At 46.1% G+C, this 26442-nt stretch overlaps 1 protein-coding gene across 1 annotated transcript; it reads right to left on the reverse strand.

The window, feature by feature from the left end:
- Nucleotides 1–18: 18 nt before the first annotated feature.
- RAD18 (RAD18 E3 ubiquitin protein ligase) lies at nt 19–25944 on the reverse strand (the record flags this gene model as incomplete). Its single annotated transcript, XM_009069798.1, has 11 exons — nt 19–81; nt 6748–6859; nt 8946–9080; nt 11086–11146; nt 11811–11887; nt 12978–13162; nt 15454–15553; nt 17529–17881; nt 22016–22086; nt 23224–23285; nt 25779–25944. Coding segments are annotated over 11 exons (1385 nt in total), but the record flags the coding sequence as incomplete, so codon positions are not given.
- Between the last annotated feature and the right edge of the window lie 498 nt (nt 25945–26442).

A 26442-nucleotide genomic window follows, 5' to 3' on the forward strand; every position in this document is an offset into this window, starting at 1 on the left:
CTTGGATACTCCACTCACCTGTCAGAGGACATTGAACACGTCTCAGACCCTTCTGTCTCTCTCAAAATGTCTGAATTAGAGCTGAAGGGGAAAACAAAACAGATGGAAATTATTTTAGTGACACCTGTAGCAAAGCAGGACACAACTCAGCGACAGCAGCAGAACCTGTGGATGACCCTGACCCCTCCAACAGCACTGGCAATAAGGACTAACTTCAACCTACAGCACAGTCCTTCTGTCTCTGCATCACAGCATTTTTAGTCATTACTGGGTCTCATTGCCATTATTTAACACACAACACAATTCTCTGTTCGTGTCTTAGTGGTAACTACAACAGCTTTGTGTTCCCAGGCACCAGGCAATTTCCCTGGAGAGGATCTGCAAGATGCTTTGGAGGGTAAAGTACCTTTTATTCTTCAAAGTGTTTCTTAAATAAATCACTAAGTGACATACAACTTCTAGAAGGTGGCAGGATTTTTTTCACCCATCACCATTTTGTCTCCCCTCTGACTGTGAGTCACCAGCTGTTACTGTGGTGATGTTAACCGTGGAGCCAACAGGAATTCAGGTGGACAAACGGTCCCAGCTTAGACTAGAGGAACCTCCAACACATGCACATTCAGTCATAAAAATCAAAAAGATACCAAAAATGGATGAGGAAATTCTAAAAGCCAACACTGTTTTTATCTCAGAATTCTAAGACCATCAAAAGCTCATTCTCAGTGCAGGAACTGGATGCCCAGGGAATGAGCTATTATCCTTCCAAACCCTCCTCTGATGTTCCAGCCACATTTAAAAAAAGAAGTGGGGAGGACACAGGGCTATTTGTGTGCTTTTAGTCCCCTAAAATAGACAAAGAACAGGTTTGAGGCCTGAACACGATGTCCTTCCCTGCCTCGAAACCACAGCATTACCATAATTCATCACCCACCGCGTCTGTCGCCGCAAACAGCACAGTGAAAACCTCTGGCGAACACTCAAACCAATAACGCGCGGTCACAACTTCCATGTGGAATCCATGCTCTTTGCCTACCAAATTCTTCCAAAGCCCAGCACAAAATGTCCTGGAGTGAGTTCCCCCTTGGCCTACACGTGGAGCTGTGAATGGGCCATTGGTCCCCAGAGAACCCAATTAACTCCTACACCCTAATTGCAGCAAGAGGGACTGTACAAACCAGAGTTCTGAACCTCTCAGCTGCAGCTAAAAGCGTTTTCCTTCAGGATTCCTCCCAACATCCCACTGCTCCTTGCCAGCTGCTCACTGAAGCAGCTCCCTGCATCCCAACTCTCCTGGCCATCCGCTCTGCCACAAAGCCTGAGCACGGCTGGGTTTGGAGCTGAGGTAATTACACACCTTTCTGCCACTTGCCAGGGGGCAAAAGTGTTTGCAAATTAAAAACAAATAATGCTTCAATATGCCACCGTTGAAAAAACAGTTCTCCAAATGCATTTTAACCTAAGCAAAGCAATTTTGACCAAGTGAATTCGTGTTTTAAATGAACTCTTTTTCTCCACCTGAATAAAACTCTTCATAGCACTGAAGGAGTAGCCCTCAAACAGAAGAATATGAATGAAATAAAAAACAGCTGCCTCCTTCTGTAGGTGTTTCTATACATTTTAGCCTGGAGGGACAAAAATCACAGAATTTGGAATCGTTTTGTTCATTTCTTCAATGTTTTCTGCCTTTCCAACACCCAGAGGTATCTACCTACACCGAGGCCATGCACAGCAAAACACACTTTCAGGCTTTATTCACACTCCAAACCCAAGACAAACACCTACAAGAGGTTTTCTGTCCCTTTCTTTAATAAGGTCATTATTCGCTCCCAGGATTTTACAGATCATTTCCAGAGGAGTCAATTTTTACAGCAAAACCACTGAAGTTCTGCACTTGAACTGCTCGAGATGGAGCAAACACCCTGTGACTGGGTGAGGGGAGGTTTTATTTCCTGCACTTATTCATGGCTCCATGTTGGGAAAAGCAAGCTCCAGTGACTCAGGCAATTCCCCAACTCCTCATTCTTGCAGGATTGGTTTCCCTGAGCCCTCACAGACAATCATTCAAGCGCAAACTCTTCCTTTCTTGACCATCAGTTGGGCTTGACTTCCAACCCCTTTTTTCCTCTGAGATAAACACACCACTCTAAAATAGAGACAAAAGGCTGATGTAAGTGTGAATGACATGTCTGGTTCTAAAACTGAGAGGAGCAAATGGCTCTTTGAATCTGTTTATTTTAAAGCAGATTAAGTTCCTCCTTGGCCCAGCAGTGAGCAGCTAAGTGTCCTTTCATCTGTCCATCTCACTGTGTGTTATGGACTTGGCTCTGGGCACTTTTCTCCTCAATGCTGGCAGGAGAAATGAGCTCCAGCCTGTCTCATTTCACCAATGTCATTTGGAGGTGAATTCCCAGTCACCAGGAGTGAGGGAAACCTTGCAATCCTGCTTCCACTCTGTCCTGCCTGTGATGAACAGGATGCTGGAGCAGACCAAGTCCTGTGTGACATCCAAGACTGACTCTTCTTCACAAGGTCTTCCCTGGCTTCCCAAGACCTCTTAAACCACGTGCCCATGGTTTCAGCTTCCTGATTTGGAGGAGAAGCCTCTCATCTGCACCAAACCTCACACAGGTTCCACTGCCTCACTGTTTTCCTTGACTTTCTCCAGGCCTCCTTGGATTCCCACAGCCTCCTCTGAAGAACATGGCTTCGAGGCTCTGCCTTTGGAAAAGGGAAAGATCCACTGGAGGGTGAAGCACCAGGAGCACTGCTGTACATCACTTCTGTCCAGCTCCCACTGTTCCAGACCAGGGACCAATGTCCAACTGGATACAGGCTGTATGCAATCACTTTCCTCACGCACATCTGAGGACACGACTCCCCTGGGACTCTCTCCACCAAGACTCACAGCTCCTGCCATATGTTATGGCTCACAGTTTGGGGAAGAAAAGTATGAATCAACAACATAGCATAGAAGTATCATCATCCTTCCACAACGAAGCCATGTTTGAGGCCAAAACCCACAGATCAAACACTCTGCCTAACACTAACATACATCATCTCTGAGCCAGAGCAGTGTGAGATTTATTAAGTCAGAAACGTGCAGAGCTGCAAAGGGCAGAAATGGCCCTGATTAGCACATTTCCATACACTTCTCTCATCTGACAGTGATGGCCAGGCAGTGGGACAATGCTGCCTTCAGACTCAGAGTGAGGCAACTGCCAGGGAAGAGCTCACATGGTGTTTCCAGCTCTGTGTCCTGCCAGCTGTGCCCAACCCATGTCTGCCAGGCACATCTCGGGGGGCTGAGCCATCCCGGGAGCTCCTGGATAACTGAAGCACAGCTCCTCTACCCCTTCTGCTGCTGCTGAACTGAAGTCCAAATTCTGCAAAGCACATAAATCCAAGGATAAGTGACCTGGTAAATCCATTCTTGGATCCTGATCAACAGCTCCTAAACTTACTGCCAAAAAGCTTCACGTATTGCCAGTGAGGCCGAGGCCCTTCCTTGGGCATGACCCTCCCCTGGCAGATGCTGCAGTCACTCTGGGTATTCCAGTGGCAGAGGGATTTATACAAGCTGTGGATACAGCACTTTCCCACCAGGATTTCAAATTCAGTCCCTATGTTTCAGCATCTCAGACAAGGTCAAGGTTGTATTTTGTTTGTGCTCGAGTTGTTCACTCTAGTCATCAAGAAGCAACATTTGCTTCTAGCACAAAGTTTTAAGAGAAATAATTTGCTTAAAAAACCTGCCTATTCTCTCCATTATATTAAATCCTTCTAATGGAATATTTCCTTTCCATAGCTCATTAACTGCCTTATCACTGTCCCTCCTCGTTCCTTTTATAATTTCCCTATTGTTTAAGCAGTTGGGTAAAATTTTGGCTTCAGTCCCAGAAAGTCTAAGAATGCCATGGGACTATTTCCACCACAACCCTGTGGAAGCTTTGTGTGACTGTGACTTCAGAGCTTTGAAAAATTACCCTTCCAAAGCCATGGCTGTGCTTTGGTGTTTATCTGTTAGGCACACTTTGCTCTCCTGGGGGGATCATCAATCTCTGCACAGCCCAAGCATGTTTGGGTTGCACTCCAATCTTCATGCATGGCCTGGATCTTTTCCCCAGCAGGTGTAAAAGTTTCAGTTTCTCAATTAAAGCATCAATTTTTAATAGTATCAGTTCATCAGTGAGTAGTGTACAATGAGATGCATTTCTAACCCTGACCAACTGTGCTCCCTTGGCAAATGTTGCTCTGAGGCAGACAAGGACAGGCCTTAGTGGGGAGAAAACAGAATCACTGATTTCCTTGCAGCATCTTTTTGCAGAGCAAACATCTCAACTCACAGCCTTGTAGATTCTTCTGTTATATTCCATATGCTGCTTGATATCCTCATTTTCTTTCAACCCATCCTCCCAGCCCCCCTTCAGGAGTGCCCACAGGCACACAGCATGCAGACCTGCACTTCCAAATCTATTTCAAGTTTTGACATTTCAATGCAAGAACCACTTTCCCTTGGGAAAGGATATCCTCTTATTATTAGAAATCAAGCACCAGCCTCACAAAATCATTACTTGGTACAATAGCACAATGCTACTCAAGCCTCACCATCTAAACCATTCTTGTTCCACCACAATTATCAGCCCCACAGTAACCACAGACTGACAAAATACATCTTTCTTTCGTGAAGTTTACATGACTACACCTACTTTTTGTACAACCCCTGCCAATCTGGCCATAATTCAGGGTACACCAGAGCTGTGTGAGCACTGTGCTGAGAAGATAAGCCACAGTCCCAGATGGAACTATGTGGTCCAAAGCTGGTCCATGGGCACAACAGGTATCAAAGGACCTGGGCCATCAGCCCTCCTGCTCCTTCAGAGCAGCTGCCAGCAACACAAACAGTCAAGAAAAAAAAGCATGTTTAACTCTTTTCTGTACATGTTTCCTCCCACCAGTGCTTGGAGAGAGGGAGAGATCCCTGTGACCTTTGTGTGTTTCCCAGAAAACATGGCAAAGACACAGAAAACATGGGAAAGCTAGAGGAAGATAGTGGCAGGAGGAACACTGTGGTCAGGCACGAGGGGCCTCCCCTGCATCATCACCAGGCAGCACCTGTCACTACAGCTGAGCTTTCACTGAGCTATTAGTGTTGTTTTCACCTCTTTTGAGCAGTCTGAACCCAGGGGTTGGGTGCAAAGGAGGAGAAGCTGCAGTGTGTGATGCCCCAAGGCTCACTGGACCTGCCCCAGCTGTGCTCAGCCTCTGTGGGTCAGTGAGTCCTGCTGAGAGCTGGAGAACCTGCTCAGAGCACCACACCTGGAACTGAGACACTGCAGTGGCAGGAATGACAATGTGTGAGCTCTGCATGAGTCCAGAGCTCTGGGCCCTGTGTTAGACGTATAGAAAAGACCAAGAGAACAGTTCTCTGATCACAAGGAAGGAAAAACTGTCAAATTTGCATCCTAAGAAACTGAGATCAAACCAGCTCAGCGCTAATCCAAACCGCCTGTTACACATTAAACAGCAAATAAACTGTTATGCTGTGTTTATCAATTTCACAGCAGCAACTCAGGCAGAAAGACACAGACAGCACAGAGGGGAAAGGCCAGGGGAGGGGAAGGGCTTTATGGGGCTATAATGCAGCCCTGAAGCCAAACAGAAATGCAGTGATATTCTGAAAGGGCAACCACGACCCTCCCTGTCTCCACACCAGAGCTCTCCTGCCAGAATATTGCTGTTTACTGACAAATATTTACTGTATGCTCCAGTTTATTCAAGTAAATGGAAACAGGCAGCAAAGCCTGAGCCTGGAAAACAAAGACATTGACCATTTGATGCTCTCTAATCCCCTTTCCAATCTCTTCCAAAGCTTTCACTCTCTGTTCCAACACTTCCCTCTGTGACAGGCAACATCTTTAACCCTCGTGATGACTTTGGAGAAGCTGTGAAGCAAAATGGCTTCAGAAAAATTGGTTTCTGTTCAACTTTTCCACTAGATTGCTCTGTGAATAACTGACAGTGAAGCCAAGCCCTACATTATCCTTAATACTTGCAGAAGGAGGAGGAAGAGGCACAGGCTATGGGTGTGAGGGGTGGGGGATTACGAAATGTCTCTCCTAGCTCAGCTGATGACCTTCAGCTGCTTCCTCTGAGTATCTCCCACTGCAAAACACAGAAACCTTTCAATGCCCAGTAATGCAGACCTGCAGAGAATGCCTCCTCCTTTCACTCCTATTATCAGCAAGATTATTTTCAAGATCTTGCCCTTAGACATGGCAAAACCCAGTGGTTCTGTATTTGTTTTCAAAGACTTCTTCACTCTTCCTCCAGAAACTGGAGCCACAGTTCATTGCAGCAATATTAATTCAAAAGACTTGGGCTGTAACAATTTTGGGGACCTCTCTAAATAAACCTTCCAACAGAAGGGAAGGTGATGCAGGGGAAGAGAACCACCAGATGTTCCCTCAGACATCTCACTCCCAAAAGGGACATTTACACTATCAGTGCTCTATGAAGTCATTACAAGTGAATTGTGAATGTATTTCAGGTCCATCCCTCAAGCACCTGAACATGCCAGAACAAGGAGAAGGATGAACCCATGACCATAGCTCAGCACCCATGCTGTGCAGGATACATACACTGCTCAAGGTTACTGCCAAAGTTTTCCCTGGCAAAACCAGTGAGAAGAGACTCCTCACTAACCTGCTTGGTGACTGAGATGACAGTAAGAACTCAGGAGAATCTGACCTCTGGATTTCCACCAAACAATGAGATTCACCTCTCTGGCCATCGGGAGTTTCTGCTTGGAGTTCCTGGGCTTGTCCAAGGATGACAGCCGAGTGATGCTCTTCCCCAGGTTCTACCAAGAGGAAAGGCAGAGATTAGGAAGAATGAGAACACAAAATACTACTGTTTAAAACTCTGCAGCCTGGAGATAGATTTGTAGTTAAAAATGAAGTTATAAATATTTAAATACCATTCCCACTTACTTGTTTCCCAAAAAACTCAGTTTCAACGGTTTCATTTCTTTTCCTGTGTAGTTAAAAAAAGAAACCACCCACCCACCCTCTGAGAAGCAGAAATGATTCACTGTTGAGTTCCAAACAGAAACAAGGAGGGAAATAAAGGCTGAGGATATGTGCCACGTTCCATAAGATGGAGCTTTACTTCAGACATTAGCAAACACTTAATCATAGAATCATGGAATCAACCTGGGTGGAAAAGACCTTCAAGATCATCCAGTCCAACCCTACCGTGGTCACTAGACCATGGCACTGAGTGCCACATCCAGTCTCAGCTTGAAAACCTCCAGGGATGGTGAATCCACCACCTCCCTGGGCAGCACATTCCAATGCCTGAGCACTCTCTCTGTAAAAAATCTCTTCCTAATATCCAACCTAACCCTCCCCTGGCAGAGCTTGAGTCTGTGTCCAGCTTAATACAAAGGTGACATTGAAGAAATGAGCTTTAGGCATGTGTTCCTTCACCCCTAACTCATCCTTTTGTTCTCTCAGTGGTTTACAGACAGTCAGCTGGCTGCAGATGTTTGGCACAAAGCTAGGAACTGAAATTCCAGGGGTTACTGAAAGCTCAGTGCACCAGGGGCAATGGAAGCTGTGACGAGGTGGTACCACAACACAGAATGATACACCTGATCCAAGTGATGTTCTGCCTGAGCACTCTTCTGGAAAAACTCAGTGGCTTTACTTGAGCTTCTCAGAGCACACAGGAACAGCTCACACAGGAGATGGAGCCCCAAAACCCACAGCAGCCCATCCCTGCCAGGGCAGAGCTGGGAGGCTGTGGTCCCACCATGCAGTTACACACTGCCTCTGCTACACAAGAGGAACTTCACTACAAATTAAGTCCAACAAGACAAACTTTGTCCTTGAGCTTCCCTAATTTTCACCCTTCACACAGAGAGGATTATACATCAAGGTCTGTGGGAAATGATAAGGATAAAATTCATCCTGTTATACTGTTTTTTCATTCCTTTTCATTCTCGAGAGCTCTGCTAGAGGAGAGAGCCACAGACCAGCTCAGCAAGGAGCACAGGGATTTGGGAGAGCTGGGGCAAGCTACACTGCCATGTTTTCCCAAGGGCACAGACAACAGCACATCCCTGTCTGCCCAGTGCAATTCTCCCCAAAGTTCAGTATCTTGAACAGATTACAAACCCACAAGTTCTATTAGGTTGAGGAATATTCTCCCAAATCCCATGTTCAAAGCCAGATGTTCCCTGCCAAAGCAGCCATGAGGCACAGACCAAAGCAGATCAAAGGATCCTGCAGGGAACACAGTGGGAGCACACGCAGGTAATGTTTGATGCTGCAGGGAGGGAGGATAAAAATCAGGCTGGATGCTGTCCCTAACTCCTATTAAGTGAGTAGCTGCAGCCCTGCATTCCCCCTTTTCCCTGTGCTCAAGTACACAAACACAAAACAAAGCAAGTTAAAGAGAGGCAACAGAGAAAGCCTAAAAGAAGCCCAAATGTTTCATTGCTTCACCCTCGGGACAAGTAATCCCTGGATGCAATGCACACAAATACCTCTGTGGTTCCCCATGGTCCCTCTCACAGGAATGACCCTGGAGTGCTGACAGACAGTGAGCAGCACCACCATCACCTTCATCCAGAGATTGCCACACGCAGCACACCCAGGCTGGAACTGACAGCTCTTCTCAACCAACTGAAACGTGCCCCAGACAAAGCACAGCCACACACAACCTGCTGAAATCAAACTAACCCTCTGCTTACTGTGGGTTATGCTTCAGTACCACACTAAAATCAAATGCAGTCAAGCTTTTCAGGGTCTGTTTGATCTTTAAGCTCTTTCTTGTCTCCTTAAAGGATGTAGCAGAAGAACAGCAGGAGGAAAGACCACTTCTTTGGGTACTCCCCACTCCTTGGTGCAGACTCAAGAGGAGCAGTACTGACCACCACTGACCTGTGGCTGCAGGGATCTCTTTGACATCAACTCCTTCGTTGCTTCGAACACTCTCTGGTTTCCCCTTACTTCCTTTCTTCCACCTCTTATTTACTTGATCCACCAGGAATTTGAATTCACTTCTGTGTTTGTTCCCTGGAAGGTAACAGAGTATCACTGACCATCCCCACAGGACTAAGGTACACCACAAACACTGAAAGGATATGAACAGAAATGGACACAAAACACTGAATTAAAACCATTTTTGTTACAACAGTGAAACTAACTCAGCACTAGATATGTTCCATGTCCTACTAACCATCCAAATCCACGTGTGTGCTTTGATAGTCACCCAGAATGAGGAGCACAGATGAATACTTTGTGCTGTGTCGTGGTCATTACACTGTTGGGATTCAGATCCTCTAAATCAGTTAATAATGCAAACACTCTTGCACTTCCAATCACTTGGTATGTTTTAAGCAATACTCTGGTGTTCAGCCAAAGCAGTGTTGTTTCATCTAGATACTTCAGATTCTTTGCTCAGAGCCTGGGAAAATACCCAGTGTCCTCAGACAGACATTTGGGTTACCTCACCCTGCCCAGGCAGGAAGGGAACACACTCATGGGAGGCTGGAGCCAGGTGGGGATTGGCCTTTTCTCCCAGGGAACAAGTGACAGGATGAGAGGAAACAGCCTCAAGCTGTGCCAGGAGAGGTTCAGGCTGGACATCAGAAAGAATTTTTTCACAGCAAGGTTGTCAAGCATTGAAACACCTCCAGGGATGGTGACTCCATCACCTCCCAGCGCAGCTCATCCCAGTCCCTGACACTCTGTTCAGTGAAGAAATTCCTTGATATATTCCATGACAAAATAACACCAAGTTCTGCCCCACAGAAGGAAACATTGGCACCAACTCCCTCTCCCTGAGTGGCTGAAAACATCACATAAGGCCAAAAACTCCGTTACCAAAAAGCAAATTCTGTCCCAGATGCTGTGCCTGACCCACTGCACACTGGATATGGAATTCCTTTGGCACTCCAGTTTTTCCAGCATTACTATCTCTGAATATATAATAATATATATAATATCTGAACCATCCTCAGGTTCATCAAGCCAAAGTATTAATTGGTGTCTCATAAATGGCAAAGAGAATTCCAGCAGTGCAATGTGCAGTTTGCCAAGAGCCTGGGGAAGTGCAAAGCAGCAGAAAAAAGCATTTTCTCCCAGCTGGTTGGTCTTGCCTGTCCTCAAGGCTGTTCCCAGCCCCAGTGTGTTCTGTTCCATGTAGAAATGCAGCACAAAGTACATGGTTGGGGCTCTTTATTCAGACCTTATGCAGAGTTCATTCACTCAGTCATTCAGCTGGGAATTAGGGACTCAGGGTGCAAGTGTTGTGACATGAAAGGAAAAAACCCTTCGCTGTGTAATGAAGCCTTTTAAAGTCCATCTGTGCTACAGTGGAGAAATGGCATTCCACAGGAGCTCTTTTCATCTCCAACTGTCCTCCAGTTTGAATGCACAGGTTTTTTTTCCATGCTATGACTTCCTCCTTATTGCTTTTATGAGAAATAATTTGCTGACACCAGTCGCCATTTACCTCTTGGTCAGCACTTTTTATTCATTTTAAAACCATATGTTCCCATTAAAATACTTTTCTATCTTCCCTTCTTTTTTGTATTTTTTTTTTCGACTTTTAACTGTTCAGTTAAGCTTGCTGAGACTGAGTTCTTCACTTGGAGATCTTGGTAACTTTGAAGCCTTTTAACAATACAAACTCAAGAAAACACCTGCCTTAGGAAAATTAAGACAGAATCTAATATCTTCTTGTCCTAAAACGTGTAGAACAGAACAAGAAAATAAATCAGGAGCAGGAAGGCCTAAGGCCAGGCCCCTGGCTGGGGCTCAGGGAGCCCTTTCAGAGCAGTTCTGCTGCAGAGAGTTCCCTGAGGCACTGCACACCTGCACATGGCACAGCCCAGGTGGAGGACACACACCCCCTGCCCTGCTGTTCCCTGTGTCCAGCAACCAGGGGAGGACACTAGGAAGGCAGAAAGTGCTTAAATGGAGATGCCTTGGCTGGCAATCAGTGTGTTTGTTTCAGTTCAAAGGAAAAGAAACTGAATTTAAAAGCAAAACCAAGTGAAACTTGCACTTTACTTACGATACTCAGTGTGGATCTTGTCTATTTCTTCCTCTGTCTGGTCCTTTGTGAAGGTCAAGCTCTACAGAAAGCACACAAATGTTTCTAACAGAGATAAATAGATGACAAACCTGAAGACTTTGAAATTAGAGGCTCAAAACTGGAAGAAGGGGCAGCTGTCTTTCCCTCCCCAGCTCTCAGCACCTCCTGGCAGACTCACAGCACATATCCATGGAGTCACCAGGACCAAGCCCATGGAACACCCAGCACGTGTGGGTCATACAACACTTCCTAACACTGTGCCACAAACAGGCTTAAAAAGTCACCAAAGCACTCAATGTCATGGGGGAAGAACAGGTACTATTGTCAGTAGGGAGGCATGGAATTTGCTGGCTAAATCCCAGAGAGTTCTAGGAAGCAAAATATTCCCCACACTGCCATCATGGAGGGTCAAAATCCTCCAGTGTGTCCAAGGGGAACATTTCTTGAGAACTTTTAATGCAGTCAAAAAAAATTGCTCCTGTGTAAGTGGTTTGGGCACAAAGCTCAGCAGTGCCTCAAGAACTGCCCAGGACAAATGAGTGGTGTGAATCAATCAGGTTTGTTATAGGATGGTATGTGTGAATTCCAACATGCAGCCTGGGAATCTGGGAATTCCCACAATGAAGGAATAGGCAAACACTTCGGTGCCCACTCTGCAGCCTCTCCTGGCCACCCCTCTGTGAGAACAAAGATCATTCACTCACATTTTCAGCAGGTTTATTACACTCGAGCTGAACCCGAATCTTCTCATTCTTTTCCAACTCTTTAACAACCTCTGCAACTGTTTGGAAATACAAAAAAGGGATCACTGAAACAGGAGCTGTGTAATAAAAAGCTGTAAGAGCACTGAATGAACTACCATGAATTTAAAACACCAAGAGACAAACAGCATTAGCTCCCCAACAGTGAGAGCTCAGGCTCCAATCCCAGACAAACCTTTCCAGAGCCCATGAAACCTTTCCTGCACATGACAGTGTTTCTGTGGCACACAGGCATGTCATTCAGAGTTTCCATTTTATACTGGATGTTTCAATGAAGACACAGTATTTGCATCTACCGTTTATGTTATTTTACCCCCCCAGACCACTCCAGGCAACACAAAGTGTGTGCAGGCTCACAGCCCACAGAGGAGTTACAGCCTACTCCAACGATTATGTTGGACACATCCAAAGCCTATAAACAGACATAACTGTGTTTCTTAACTACAGCCACAGCTGTTCAGGACCCTGCACAGTTTATTTTGACATCTGCTTTTACAAATCTGTTCCTGCATTTCATCATTTTCCACAGCACTGCCAGGTAGCTGTGGGCAGTTCTCACAGTTCCACCAGACAGTGTGAACAGGCAGAGAACAAAAGCTTATTAAGCTGGGAAGGAATAAAACCTGTTCCAAACTGGTTTAAGCAAACTCCAGGAATTTGGCACCTCTGCTTCCTCAGCAGCTCAGCTATTCATGTTCCATAGTGACCCGAGGCTCACTGCTCCCACCCAAACTGCATGTCTGCATCTTAAGTGTGTGTTTAATAACTCCCCTTTGTGCACAGGCTTTGAGCCAGGACAGAGGAACAGTTCTGCACTATTTAGGGCAGAGCAGCTGAAGTGCAGTGAACACACCCTGGAACTCTTCATTTAGCCTGGATGAAGGAGGTAGAGACTTGGCACTGCTGCAGCAGCAGCACCAAGGGAAGCATCGCCCCCAGGACACGAAGGAGTGTTTTCCATTAATCTTGATTTACACAAAATAAATCCTCCCAGCTCGACTTCTCCCAGACAGTCAAAGCAGTGGTATTCCTGCCCTGAGAGCTAACAGAAGGGGGAATGCAGACAAATGGTTTGTGATGGCAGCAACTTCCCTAGAGGTTCTCACTTACCTGACTTGGGATTCAGGGAATCACACTGAGCATTGTAAGCATGCACAAACTCCTGGTGCCTCTTAATGAGCTGCTGGCGACTCCCAGAGGTAGACAGACCATGTTCCTTGAGCTTCTTCCTCAGATCCCGATCCGACAGCAGGTTATAAACAACCTTCGACATGGGCTTCCTTTTGTGACCAGAGCTGCCACAGAAAAGGGAAACAGACTGTTTCACTCATCCTCCTGTCAGAGTCAAACTACTGACAAATATTTAGGGTGTTTCACCCACTTGGGATAAGATATAACTGAAAGAAATGTGTGTTGCCCACCCCAGTACTGGCCACGTCTTGCCTGAATCGGCTGGAGAAGTTTTAACAGCATGAAAAACCTCAAGGCAAAACTTTAATTAGGAGATTTTTCAGTTTTCTAGAAAAATGACTGAGAGAAATAGCCATGTACCTGAAGGCAACAGTTCCCAGCTGACAAAGGGTGGTTTGCTAACACAAAGGGAATTAACAGTGCTCTCAGAGGAAGAACATCTAAATCCCAAATCTGCTCCTTCACTCTGCCTCTGTCAGGAGAACGCAACGTTCCTGGCACAGCTGGGGAAAACATCTTAATTACAGGAAACTGCCAGAGAAAATTCAAGTCCCACTGCAACTTTTGCCCCCTAAAATTAGCAGAACAGTTGCTTCTGCACAAATTAGCTCAGGCTTCCCTACATCTCCTGGTGTGACACACTCAAACCTAAACACATCCGCTGCCTCACTCATCTTCTGCAACTGCAGTAATTTATTAGTTACAGAGGAACAGCACTTAATTAGACACTTCTCTTTCTGCAGAAAACCAAGTTGAGCTGCACTGCTCTGGGTTACAGAGCAGTGAACAGCTTCCCACTGCGAAAGCAAAAGATCTATTTGAAAACTCTGTTCAGCACTTGCAGCTTACCTCGTTGAAAATAAATTTCCAGGTTACAAAACCAAGAAAAGGCTTATGCAAAAGTTGTCATTAAGTCATTTTACTCTCACCCAGCCAGTGTGGCACAGCTGGCAGGAAGAAGGATTACCACAATGCACTTTTCAGGGAAACTTTTCTCAGGTTCTTTTGGGAAATGTGACAAGATTTCATTGAATGATTAAATCTTCTGGAAGTCCTACAGAAGTCTGCTGTGTATTCCAGTTGACCAGCAGCATGACCTAGTGTGGGCCAACAGCTTTGCCACCAGACAGACACATGGGAACAGCTCACAACAGGTTTGAATCATAATGTTGGTGGGTATTCCCAAGGAGGAATTCCCTGAGGAGGCTCAGGGGAGACCTTATCACCCTCTGCAACTCCCTGACAGGAGGTTGGAGTCAGGTGGGGGTTGGTCTCTTCTCCCAGGCAACCAGCAGCAGGACAAGATGGCACAGACTCAAGCTCTGCCAGGGGAGGGTTAGCTTAGATATTAGGAAGAGATTTTTTCCAGAGAGAGTGCTCAGGCATTGGAATGTGCTGCCCAGGGAGGTGGTGGATTCACCATCCCTGGAGGTTTTCAAGCTGAGACTGGATGTGGCACTTAGTGCCATGGTCTAGTGACCACAGTAGGTTGGACTTGATGATCCTGGAGGTCTCTTCCAACCCTGTTGATTCTATGATCTGGCTTTTATTTCCATTTATTAGGAACAGAGAAAGCACTAAAACATCCCAAATGGAAATTAAAAACCAACATCAGATTTCAATATTAATTTACCATTTTTCCATCTTCCAAGCCCTTTAGAGATTGCACTCTAAGCATGACTGGGCAAAACAAGAGCTTTAACACAAAATTACTTTCTACCTCAAGGTTCAGAGGAATTGGAAAAACAAGCAGTGCAGTGCAAGTCCCTCCCAGTCCCTCAGCCTGGTCACTCAGGAATCAAAATGGCCTGAATTTCTGCAGTAAGTAAAACAAACTGAAACCTTCACTGCTGATGTGAACGTGGTGCCCGTGACCAATGCTGGGGCAGAGGCACAAAGCCAAAGGAATGCACTAAGCCTATGGAAATCCAATCTGCAGGACACAGCCCCACAGTGAGCAGGAAAAGGGGTAATTTTTATTCCTTCCCTTGACAGCTATCAAAGCAACTGTCTCATGGCCCACCTGAACTGAGGGAAGTGATTCATTCACCAAGTGAAAAATGGGAATCAGTGTTAGCTGAAGGGAATGTTAATGCCAGTGAGCAGAAAGGTGATGACAGCAATGCGCAGACTAAGTTCTGCTCCCTGTGCTGAATTCTTTGAAAAATTGTCCAGTTTTCTATTGCCACTGAAAGCCAAGGACTAATTCTGCTGGCAACCCACATGCTTTCTGGAGAGGGGACAATCCCCACAGTGATTTCAGAGGGATCTATACAGCAGTAACCAGCAGCAAACACGACCCACTGGTGTTATAACCCAGCAACAACTGGTTCTTAGTTCAGCAGTGCACAGACCCAGCCCCATGCATGTAAAAGCTTTGAAAGCTGCTCCTTACCTTCTGAGGCTGTCCTTCTTCTCATCCCTGGTCAAGCAGCTATCCAGATGTTTGTTTATATATTGCTCTGCAATGGCAACCTCACAAACAGGACACTCCACTGAAAGCAAGGGAGAAGGAATTTACTAGTGTGAATGTGACAGCAAACAGCAAATATTTTCATTTGAAATGAACTAATTGCTCATTGAAGAAAATGACAATCCAGAATTCCTGATTTCTTCTTCTAGAAGATCTGGGATGCCTATCCAGAATCTTCCTGCTTAGCTCTCCAGAACACCGAATTCCCTCTCCAGGCAAGATCAGACCGCGTCTCATCTTCCCTGCAGTCAGATGGAATGACATCTCTGACAAAAATCTAGAGTAACACACACCCTACACAAAACCCAGGGGCTAACAGCAGCAGATTTCCATGCTAGTGCTTTCCACTTCTGCAGTATCTCACTCCCAGGAAGCTGCTTCATTTTGACAAAACACTACAGCACGAGCTGTATTCATGCTAATATCATGTTCCCAATGTATAGCTCTCCCAGGACTGTCAATCCACAAGCTAACTCAGCCTTCCAGGAATCCTGTGATCCAGCCATGCCTCCCCCTCATTCCTGGGCACAGATAAGTGGATGCTGTGCTTGGGCTGAGGCTCACTAATGCCCCATGGCACAGACCCACCCAAGTCCATCACTCTTAGATGGTGTTTTCAAGAAGCACCAACAAACATTCTCTGTAAAGGCAGAAAATAAACACAGGTTGACTCTCCAGCAATCAGATCACATTGCAAACAAAAGGCTAATTTTAACTGAAAAGCATGAGAGACACTAACTAACCCCTCTGTGCCAGGGGAGGGAAATGGGCTTCAATTTAAAAGACAAAACAGCAACCAACCTCTGAAAAACACTATGAAATGTGGGGATTGAGAGTTCTCTGGAACACTGCTTTGCAGTTCCTGACTCCCATCGTGACATATTCCAAAGGTTAAAACATCCCAAACAGTTGGGACAGTAACAAGACACCCTCGTTCTGAGCAGTCTGTGACTGTACTGGAAGTTACATCTGAGTTCTCAGAACAGGAACAAATAATACTAAACCCCCTTCACTTCTACTCTCTGACCAACTGCTTTGCATTTGTGGAAATGATTTCCATGTGGTGAATGCTCGAGGACTCGAAAAGGTCATAAAATGGGAAGCAAGTGAAAGCTTCAATCGCTCAGAAATAAATGAGCAGTAAAATTGCATACAAGTTTCAAATCCCCAACAGAAGCAGCTCTGGTGCTAAAACCAGGACAGGTTTCCCAAGGCTCCTTTTCTGGCTGTGGTGCATCTTTCAACAGGATTTGTCCAGCTAATGAATAAATATGAAGTTCAGAGTTCCAGCTGAATAAGTTGTTAAACCAAAGAGCAGATACATTTGAACTAACAAGCACCAGGGTTGTACTCCCACATGGTCTTTTGTTTCAATTTGGGCTTTTTAGCTGGGTTAATAGGAAGGCTGCCAGCACGTCAGAACTGAGAGGATCTTGTCATTTCATTGTGGCTGATTAGTACAAATGGGCATTTCCACACTTCCAAATAAATCAGCCTTAACCCTGTAGAATTACAGAAGAATAAAGCAGATGACTTCCTTCTGGAGAGTGCCTGAGCAAAAAGAATGTTAACTGCTGCTGTGCTCATTTGGAGTTTAGGCACTCCCCTCAAAGAACATGCTATAAAATAAGCTGCATCTGGTTACTCCAGAGCAGAATGAATGTCTGTGTCTGTCCAGTTATTAGGGGGAAGGAGAAGAGAAATTGCTTCATTTTTACCCAGCAAGTCTGTTGCACAACTATTGTTTTTTAGTGCTGTTACTCAAAGCAAAGGAATCTGCAAGAGCTGAATTCCATTTAATTCCTTGGCAGCAGCCCAAGTTTCCTCATCAAGAAGACACTTGGAGCAGAGCTGTCCTGCACGAGCAGCAACCTGAACAGAGGGGAAGGAGCTGGACACAGAGATGGGCTGAGTGCCACGTGCTGAGGGCACTAGTGCCCACAGCCAGCCACACTTGGGGGACAGAATAGCACACAACCAAAACCCAAACACCTCACCTTTCTTGACTCCTTTCACCACTGATGTAGAAGGCTGCTCATGATTCTTGGTGCACTCAGGACTCTGCTGTGATCGTACTTCATCGTCTTCACCACCAAGTTCTGCAGAAGTGCTGTGAAGGTCAAGCTGTCCCTCAGTTTTGAAACTCTTCTCATCAGTCCCTGCCAGGCCATCTGCCTTTGTGGAGGTGCAGGCTTTTCCCTTCCTCAAGAAGCTGTCAATCCCTGGCACCTCCTTGGGGTCTGGCTGGGAAACAGGAGTGCTGATGTGGCTGTGGGCAGCTGGACGCCTGCTGCAGGCCAGTGGGGAGGGACTCGGTGGAGCATCCAGGACCAACTGCAACAGCTGCTGTCTAGGAGCATCCAGAAGAAAACATGCAGTTAGTTACATTGCCGTGTTAGCTTTTTTTCCTTGAGGAACCCAGACTGAAAACAGATGGAGTTTTTCCTCCATTCCTTCCTCGCACGCAGCACTCGGGAACGGCCCAGCCCACAGGGCCCAGGAGGCAGCTGAGCCTCACCACACTCTGCAGGACCCAAGCACTGTCTTCTGCCTTCAGACTAAATAAACTGCATTTTGCAGATGTAATAAAATGCCTCTCAAACATCCCATGGAAGGCAGCAGAGAACAAAGAGTTTTCCCCCTTCCTTGAAGACAGCAGATGACCAGTTTCAAGCCAGAGTACTCCAAGTGCTGTGTCACCCTGCTGTGAGAGGCTCCTGGAGCCAAGGACTCAGCAGCAAGCACTGCCATATTCCATGGCTCAGCAAGCACACGCTCTTATTTAAATGCCACAGTTTTACAGCTCTGATTGTGTCACACTTCACTGCAGCTGAGGAGACAAAGCCCATGAAAGCAGCACAGCTGTGGGTCCTCAGCTTGCAAGGTTTTAACTGGGGAGCACTAATTTGGAACCCCATTCCTTTAAAAGGAGGGGACTGTGAGGGATGTTCCTACAGAATGTGCACTGCTATGGAATTCTTTCTTACAGCACTTCCCTGAAGCTCCAAGGCCCAACAGGACAGCGAACCAACTCACTTGGCACACAGGGTGCTGTATTTGCATGAAGGCAGCCAGAACAGAGAAACCTGAATGGAAATTTCAGACTCTGTAGTGACAGTTGGCTCAGTAAAATATGATCTGGTCTAAAACAAAGAGAGAAACTGGAAAAACAGCACAAAACTCAATCTATCCCAACAATAATTTGATAACAAAGGTTGCTTTTATCACAGCATTGCTCTACAAGTAATCCTGGGGAGCTTTTCCTCATATTAAAAGATAGAGACTCAGGAATAGACTTTCTGAAGGGATCCGATCTTGGCACAGAATCAGTGGAAAGAACATTAGGACGAGGACTTGAAAACCTGTTTGCCAGAACACACTTTTTTCTTGGTCGGAAAATACAGAAAACTGAATGCAAAAGAGGAGAGAGCAGTCCCAGCCTGCCTTTTCCCAGAATGTGGTATTTTGGGCCCATGAGCAGCTTCCCTGGCTGGGTGATGACATCTAGTGGCCCCACACCCCACGGATGGCAGAGCCAGGGCACAGTGTACACTCCTTGCACAGCCCTGAGCTCTCCCACATCACCTGCCACCTCCTCCTTCAGCCCCAGAGGGAATTACTCAAACTTCCCATTATTCGCAGGAATTCTGACAGTTCTTCCTGGAGTGACTTGCACAAGCATGACCAGACTGGAAGATTCACCCACCATGCAGAGAGCTCAGAGAAACATGCAGCAGTGAAGTTACCTCTGCCATCACCTGCCTGTCCTGCTCCCCTGGGAACTGATCCTGTGGCAAACCTTGGCTCAACAGAGTTTTCAAAAAGCTCTGTGTGTTGTGTGTGGTCTGCAACATTATCTATGATACTGTCAAGAATTTAACAGGCTGCTATCCATCCTGAAAGGTCTGAGCAGACAGAATTTCACCTTCCTGGCACGGAGCAGTGACTGCGGCACGGCTGACAACACTCAGCCCAGGAGCATGAGCAGTGTCCTTCCTTCCTTCCCTTTGAAGGCTGAAAGATCCACTGTTGTAACCACTTCCCAAACCCTCCTGTGAGACCCATCCAACCCAGTCTCTGCTTGGGATTAGGGCAGGGAGTTACACGGCTTTTCTTCAGCTGAAGATGGAGTTTCTTACTGCACTCCATCCAGCACACTTCCTCTGCTTCAATACCAGCACAAACAGCTTGCCAATTTTCTTTCCTTCAGCTCTGCAAAACTGACAAAAAAATATTCCAGTGTCCTTCATCAGGATCCTGGTTCCCATTTTATGGCCCATTTACTTCTCCCTTGCCGAGGCAGCAATGAAGCAGAGCAAGTCATTGGGAATCTAATGCTTCCACATAAATAAAATCCAGGGAAGAGCTGGAGTTGTGAATCTTCCTAGGAAGAGCTCACACAGGACAGTCCTAACTGCAGCAGAGGCAATGTATCTCCTTGAAATTCCTTCTGCATTTCTGCTGGAGCTTCAGTCAGTGTATCAGCAGTGACAGCACCTGCTCTCTCGGCACCCACAGTCGATGTGTTTATTCCTCTGACTCACAGCCTGTCAAGGAACCCTGATTAGGAAACTAAGACATAAACTCAAAAGGAAAGACACATTTTTCTTCCCCATGGATGAAGAAAAGCAAAGATCCTTTTCAGCAGGGACTACTTTTCTGCTTGTGCAAGTGTAACTCTAATTTCTATTGCAATTTTAAGGAGGTTTTCTAACAAGGTGATGCTGATACTGACAAATTTTATCAAAACAATATCTGTATCAGAGGACAGTGAAACTGACTCTTTACACTTCACACAAAACTTTATACTTACTCTTTTTGAAGCCACTGGCCTCACTGCAGCTGATAAAAGAACTGTTCCTACAGGATAGCTGGCACACAGACTGCTTCTCATCCTTCTGACCTGGCCAGAGCCATAATGAACCAAACAACATCTCCACATTCACTGGGAAACAGGAGAGCCCAGCCCTGCCCAAGAGGGAGCAGCACTCCCACTCTTCCCTCCCTGAGCACATCCACCACAGCTCATCCTGCAAACACTCAGGCACAGGCTAATGCTGAGCAGAGCATAAATGGGATCAGCACTCGGCTCTGGCTGGAATGATTCCCATTCCCTGCACATGCTGACTGACCTTGGAACACAGCTTTCACTCTGCTAAGCACCACAAACATAATCATTTTTTTCCTCTCCAGGCCTGACTTAAGAAATGGGTTTGCACTTTGTCAAATGCTGAGAAGATTTAAGGCCCAATTTTCATAAACACCAAACTATTCAAGGCTCAAAGTCAAGTCAGGATGGACTTGATTTCTGAAAAATATTGAGCTCCTCAACTCCTGGACTTTGGATTTATTTTGGGGAGGACCAAGGGGAAACAAAGCACGTGGAGGAAGGAGGGGGAAGGCAGATGTGTCCTGTACCAACATCACCAGGGCAGAAAGCAGCAATGGTGTGATGATTTCATGATACTTGTACCACGTAATGCTCTCCAGGCAAGCAGTGCTCCCCTCAGCCCAGGGCCATCTGCAGTGTCCCAGGTGAGAGGCACAGCCATAGCTGCTCAGCACCTGCACTGACACCAGACTGCCTCATTATCTATACTCCTCTGATGAGCCTGTCTCATTAAAGCAGTTATTAATGAGCCTTTCTCCCTCAGATGCAAACTGAGCCCTGCACCAGCTCCTCCCACCCCAGGCACCACAGTCCTATTGATCTGACTTTATGGTGAGAAACTGATTGAGCTCCAAGTCACAAAAGGAAAGGTTATTAAACTACTCTCACCGGTAAGATTTATACTGATCCATTAAAGCAGCCAAAAAAATATTAACATCTAAGATTCAATATCGTAATGGATCCAAGTCAGCACTACTTGTTCTCCACAAAATTAGACAGCACCAAAAATATAGTAATCCATTTATCACTAGGAAACACCAAAGGCAGAGTTCAAGCTAAACCCACAAAACTCTAGGAGTTAAATTATTCAAATAAATCAATTCAATCTAGTCATGATCATAGAGAAGCTTAGATCTTCATCATGGAGAAAGGCAAGGAAGAAAGTCATCAGCTGAAGTGTGCTTCATGCCACTTCTGGAGCCAAGAGACTCACTGACTGCAAGCTCCAAGTTCATCTCAGAGAAAGAGATGACAGTGCATTTGACTCCCAAAGACACCCCAGCAAGTCACTGAGCTGCTTCTTACCAAGGCTGACACATCTGTTGACTTCCTACATGTGGGAAGAGACTGTAAGTGCAACTAACCAAAAGCAGAACCAAAATGAGCTTCACATCACCTGAGCAATGAGTAACTTTCAGAAAACTGGTGGATGTTTCCAAAAGCATAAACCTTCATTTTTGACAAGGTTTCTGTGACACCACAATTGTTTGGCTCAGTCCTCACACTGCTCCTCCCCAAGGACTCCAGGCCTGGTCACACACAGTCAGTCCCACCTTCCAGACCAGAGAGAGAGCCACAAAATGACAGTTATACCTTGCAGAACTGAAGCTCTTCACTATCTCATCTAAGGTCCTGTTGTTTTTCAGGTCAGATTCCGACACTGCCTGTTAGAAAAAAAAAGAAAGAAAAAGCAAACAAAAGCCCCAAATAAACAAACATTCAAATGCAGTGAAAACAACAAGTGCCCAGAAAATGTTCAAGTCATCAATAACTTGTTTCTTGGCTCAAGGCCTCAACTACCCCTACTAATGTGCAGTGGGAACAAAGATGCCTAAAGGGATAAACATTTTTTCCTGGAAAATATCTTAGATTAAAGTAAGTGCCTGAGAACTGTAAGTCTGGGAAATTAAGGGTAATGGATAAAAATGAAGCATAAAGCTAAAGCCAGAGAGCCCAGTGCACCCAGGCTCCAACAGGGTTTTACTGCAGCACAGACCTAACTATTTTGGAAATCAAACCAAGGACCTGATGAAGGTGATAAGAACATGAAGCACCAAAGCATGAAAACTGATGAAGGGAAATGTTAACCTTCTGATTATGGAATGACAATGTGAATTATGAAATGGCTTTGTGCATTCAATTCACTCTTTTAAAACTATTTCTGATTTTTATCTCGCTGTTTCTCTGCTCTTCCCTTTAGCCAAGTTGTGATTAGTCTTTGTCACACCAATACCTATGAGCTTTAAGCAGGTGGCAGTAAAATGGACTCATTTGAGTACTCTGCACTTGTTTGGGTGTTTAAAACTGGCAAAGCTACAAACAGATCCATTTTCCAGGCTTGAAAAGTCTCATTCAGTTCATGCTTTGGAACATAGACCAAAATGACTTCCCTTTTGCCAATATCCCTGAAGCACATTTGCTGGTTTTGACCATTTTAGGAGGTCGATAGAGCTCAATTGGCTTGAGGTGAAAAGTTAGATTAAGGCCTAGAAACAATTGCATTCTGTGTTCTTCAATCACAAAAGGGCTTCAAGGCAGACCCAAATAACCACCCACCTGCAGGACAGCCTGAACCTGTTCCAGGGCTCTGCACATTCAACCTCATGTTTGAGGATCTCTGGAGCAGAATTCCAGCTGTAAGAGCACCTCACCTTGCCCAAAGAGCTGCTCACCAAAGGGAAAGGTGGTAACATGTGACCAGAATTAAATATTTAGTATCGTGCAAAGAAAAAAGCTCCTGAGATTTGCCAAAAATAAAAACCAACCCAAAAACAAGCTGAGGAAAAAACCCAACCACTTACCACACAGCATGTTGGACACTGAGTTTTGTAGGACAGAAACTTGCGGATACAGAGGGAACAATCTGGAAAAAGGAAATGCATCACTTTGAGGCAGACATTCCTCCAGAGGCAGTTCCACATCCTTACTTGTACATCATCTCATTGCACAGTATGTGCAAACTGTTCCACAATGCACCAACACTGAAAATACACCATTTTCCACGGTACTACATGATTATCATTTCCATGCTACAATGATGATCATTGTACCAAAAAAACCCCATATTTCATGCAAATGTGTTTCAACACCTAATCTCAGCTGCTGGGTCCAAAGCAGATGTTGGTTTCCTTCTGTTTCCCAATACAAGACAAGGAACCCTCAGTCAGCCACCCCCACTGAGTGCAAACACTGCTCACTCCCCAGCACTGCTGCGTTTGTGACGTGACTAATGCTGGATCACCCTCACCTTTCCTGCACAGCCCCAGACAAACTCTATCTCCTCGTTTTCCCAGGCTCTTCTGCTCCTGTCCAAAGTAATACCAACCTGTCGTTGAGGGAAAAGGCTAAAAATGATGGGAGACAGCCCTGAAATGCTGATAGACAGTTTAAATGCTTCCCAGGGAAAGCAAGTCGTGTCATCATCGCAGGATGCCTCACAGACTCTGTGGTGAAACACACCATAAGCTTCATTTTGTCGCAGTAAATTCCTGAAATTGCTCCACTTTGTCAGCTTATCTATGAGCTTTCACAGCCACTTAAAGATATAAAGTCTCATCCCTCTCCAGTAGAACAGATGCTCACTCACTAGATCATTATGGGTCAGAGTCTCAGCACTTAACACGCTCAGCAGCAGCTCCCGAGGCAGATCTGTATTTCAAACACCCTTTGGGAATGAGGCTGAAAAGCAGCATGAGCATTAATTAACCACTGACCGGTTTGGGTTTGAAGGGACCTTAAAGCTCCTCTCATTCCACCCCCTGCCATGGGCAGGGACACCTTCCACTAACCCAGGTTGCTCCAAGCCCCATCCAACCTGGCCTTGATGTGCTAATTAACACTTAAAGCCCAACAAACTTCACCTTCAGATGCTCTTATTACATGGGAAAAAAAAGTATGAATGGCACATCTATTCTGTCACTGAAGACACAATCCAAAGCACCGTGACAGTCAAACAACCACTGTCACATCAGCTTCTCAATGCTCCAGGCAGCTGAGAAGGAGCAGGGGAGGAATTTTAAGTGGCAAACAGATTACAGAGATGTCTAGAAGCCCTGAAACAGATCATTAAGAAAAAGAGAATCAGCAAAAAAACTTTGAAAGCAAATGCATTTCATTGTCATCCATTCACAATTCTTCATCAGTGCCTTTGGCTCCAGTTATCCAACCTCAGTCGACTCAAGAGATTACAGAGACAAGTAAGCAGAAAACACTCCAAGAAATTTTGATCTATTGCAGAAAACTAGGGCTTTGCATGGGGAAATTAAATGTGTAATCTGCTAAAAAAAAAAAGAAAGCAGAGAGATTGTTTGCAGAGTTAAGGGGCTCTGAAGCCTTCTGTGCCATGGGCAGGCGAGTGCAGAGAATTTCCAGTGCTCCCCACCACAGACACGCTGGGTTCAATGGGGACAGCTCTGCCAAGCCAAACCAAACCTCACTGCCAAACTACAATGACCTCCTTCATGGAAGGAAGAGGAAGTGCTACAGTTGCTGACCCAAACAATCACAAGCATTTATTTTAACATGAGAAAAGGCAACGTGCTTCCCCCTAACCTGGCAAACAGCTCAGGCCCAGGTTCCAGCAGATATCAGCCCGAGGCAGACAGGGCAGCATGGAAAATTTTCGCTCACAATGCTCTCCACATACAGCTTTGCACTTGTTCCACCCTCAAGATGTTATGAAAGATATTTTAAGGGAGAATTGTAGGAATAGGCGGCATGTTAAGTGCATTAACCCAGGCACCACATGTTTGTGCTGCAGCAGGAACTGCACAAGGGAAGGTTCCGTTTGCTTCTATCCCAAAGAGAATCCCAGACTGGTTTGGGTTGGAAGGGATGTTAAAGCTCATCCATTCCACCTCCTGCCATGGGCAGGGACACCTTCCACTGGCCCAGGTTGCTCTGAGCCATGTCCAACCTGGCCTGGAACATTCCCAGGGATAGAGCAGCCACAGCTGCTCTGGGCAACCTGTGCCAGTGCCTCAGCACCTCACAGGGAGGAATTTCTTCCTGATATCTAAGCTAACCCTGCCCTCTGGGAGTGTTAAGCCACTCTCCCTTGTCTTGTCCCTCCAGGCCCTTGTCAATAGTCTCTCTCCATGTTTCTTGCAGGTTCCCTTCAGGCACTGTAAAGCCACCGCAAAGCTTCCCTTCTCCAGGCTGAACAATCCCAATTCTCCCAGCCTTTCCACAGCTCACACTGATGAAGTTCATACACGAGGCAGTGGGACTGAGGAACAAATCTTACCCAGGCAATCCCAATTCTCCCAGCCTTTCCACAGCTCACACTGATGAAGTTCATACACGAGGCAGTGGGACTGAGGAACAAATCCCATCCCGGCACAGCCGCAGGACTCACAGTTGTGGGAGCACTGAGGGATGATCATGGCGATGTTGAAGTAATCAAAGCAAATCCCACAGCGTAGCAAGTCATCCACAGCCTGCAAAGGGAGCAGAGTCAGCCACGGGCACAGCAGTGAGCAGCAGGGACAGCCAGACACAGGTGTGCCCACATACGAGGTGCCCTAAAACTGGGATGCCTGAACATAGGGGTGCCCTGACACAGGTGTACACCTGGACAAACAAGTGCCCAAACACCAGGATACCTGGACACGTAAGTGCCCAAACACTGGGGCACCCAAACACCAGGATACCTGGACACAGGGGTGCCCAAACCCTGGGATGCCCAAACATCAGAACACCTGGACACAGGGGTGTCCTGACACAGGTGTGCCCAAACACTGGAGTGCCCAAACACTGGGATACCTGGACACAGGTGTGCCTGATACAGCTGTGCCTGGACACAGGTATGCCCAAACACTGGGATGCTCTGACACTGGGGTGTCTGGACACAGGGGTGCCCAAACACCAGGATACCTGGACACAGGGGAGCCCAAACACTGGGATGCTCAAACTCTGGGATGCTCTGACACAGGTGTGCCTGGACACAGGGGTGCCCAAACACTGGGATGCCTGGACACAGGGGAGCCCAAACCCTGGGATGCCCTGACACTGGGATGCCT

This window comes from Acanthisitta chloris, unplaced genomic scaffold (assembly GCF_000695815.1).
Source record: "Acanthisitta chloris isolate BGI_N310 unplaced genomic scaffold, ASM69581v1 scaffold31562, whole genome shotgun sequence".
Classification (NCBI taxonomy): domain Eukaryota; kingdom Metazoa; phylum Chordata; class Aves; order Passeriformes; family Acanthisittidae; genus Acanthisitta; species Acanthisitta chloris.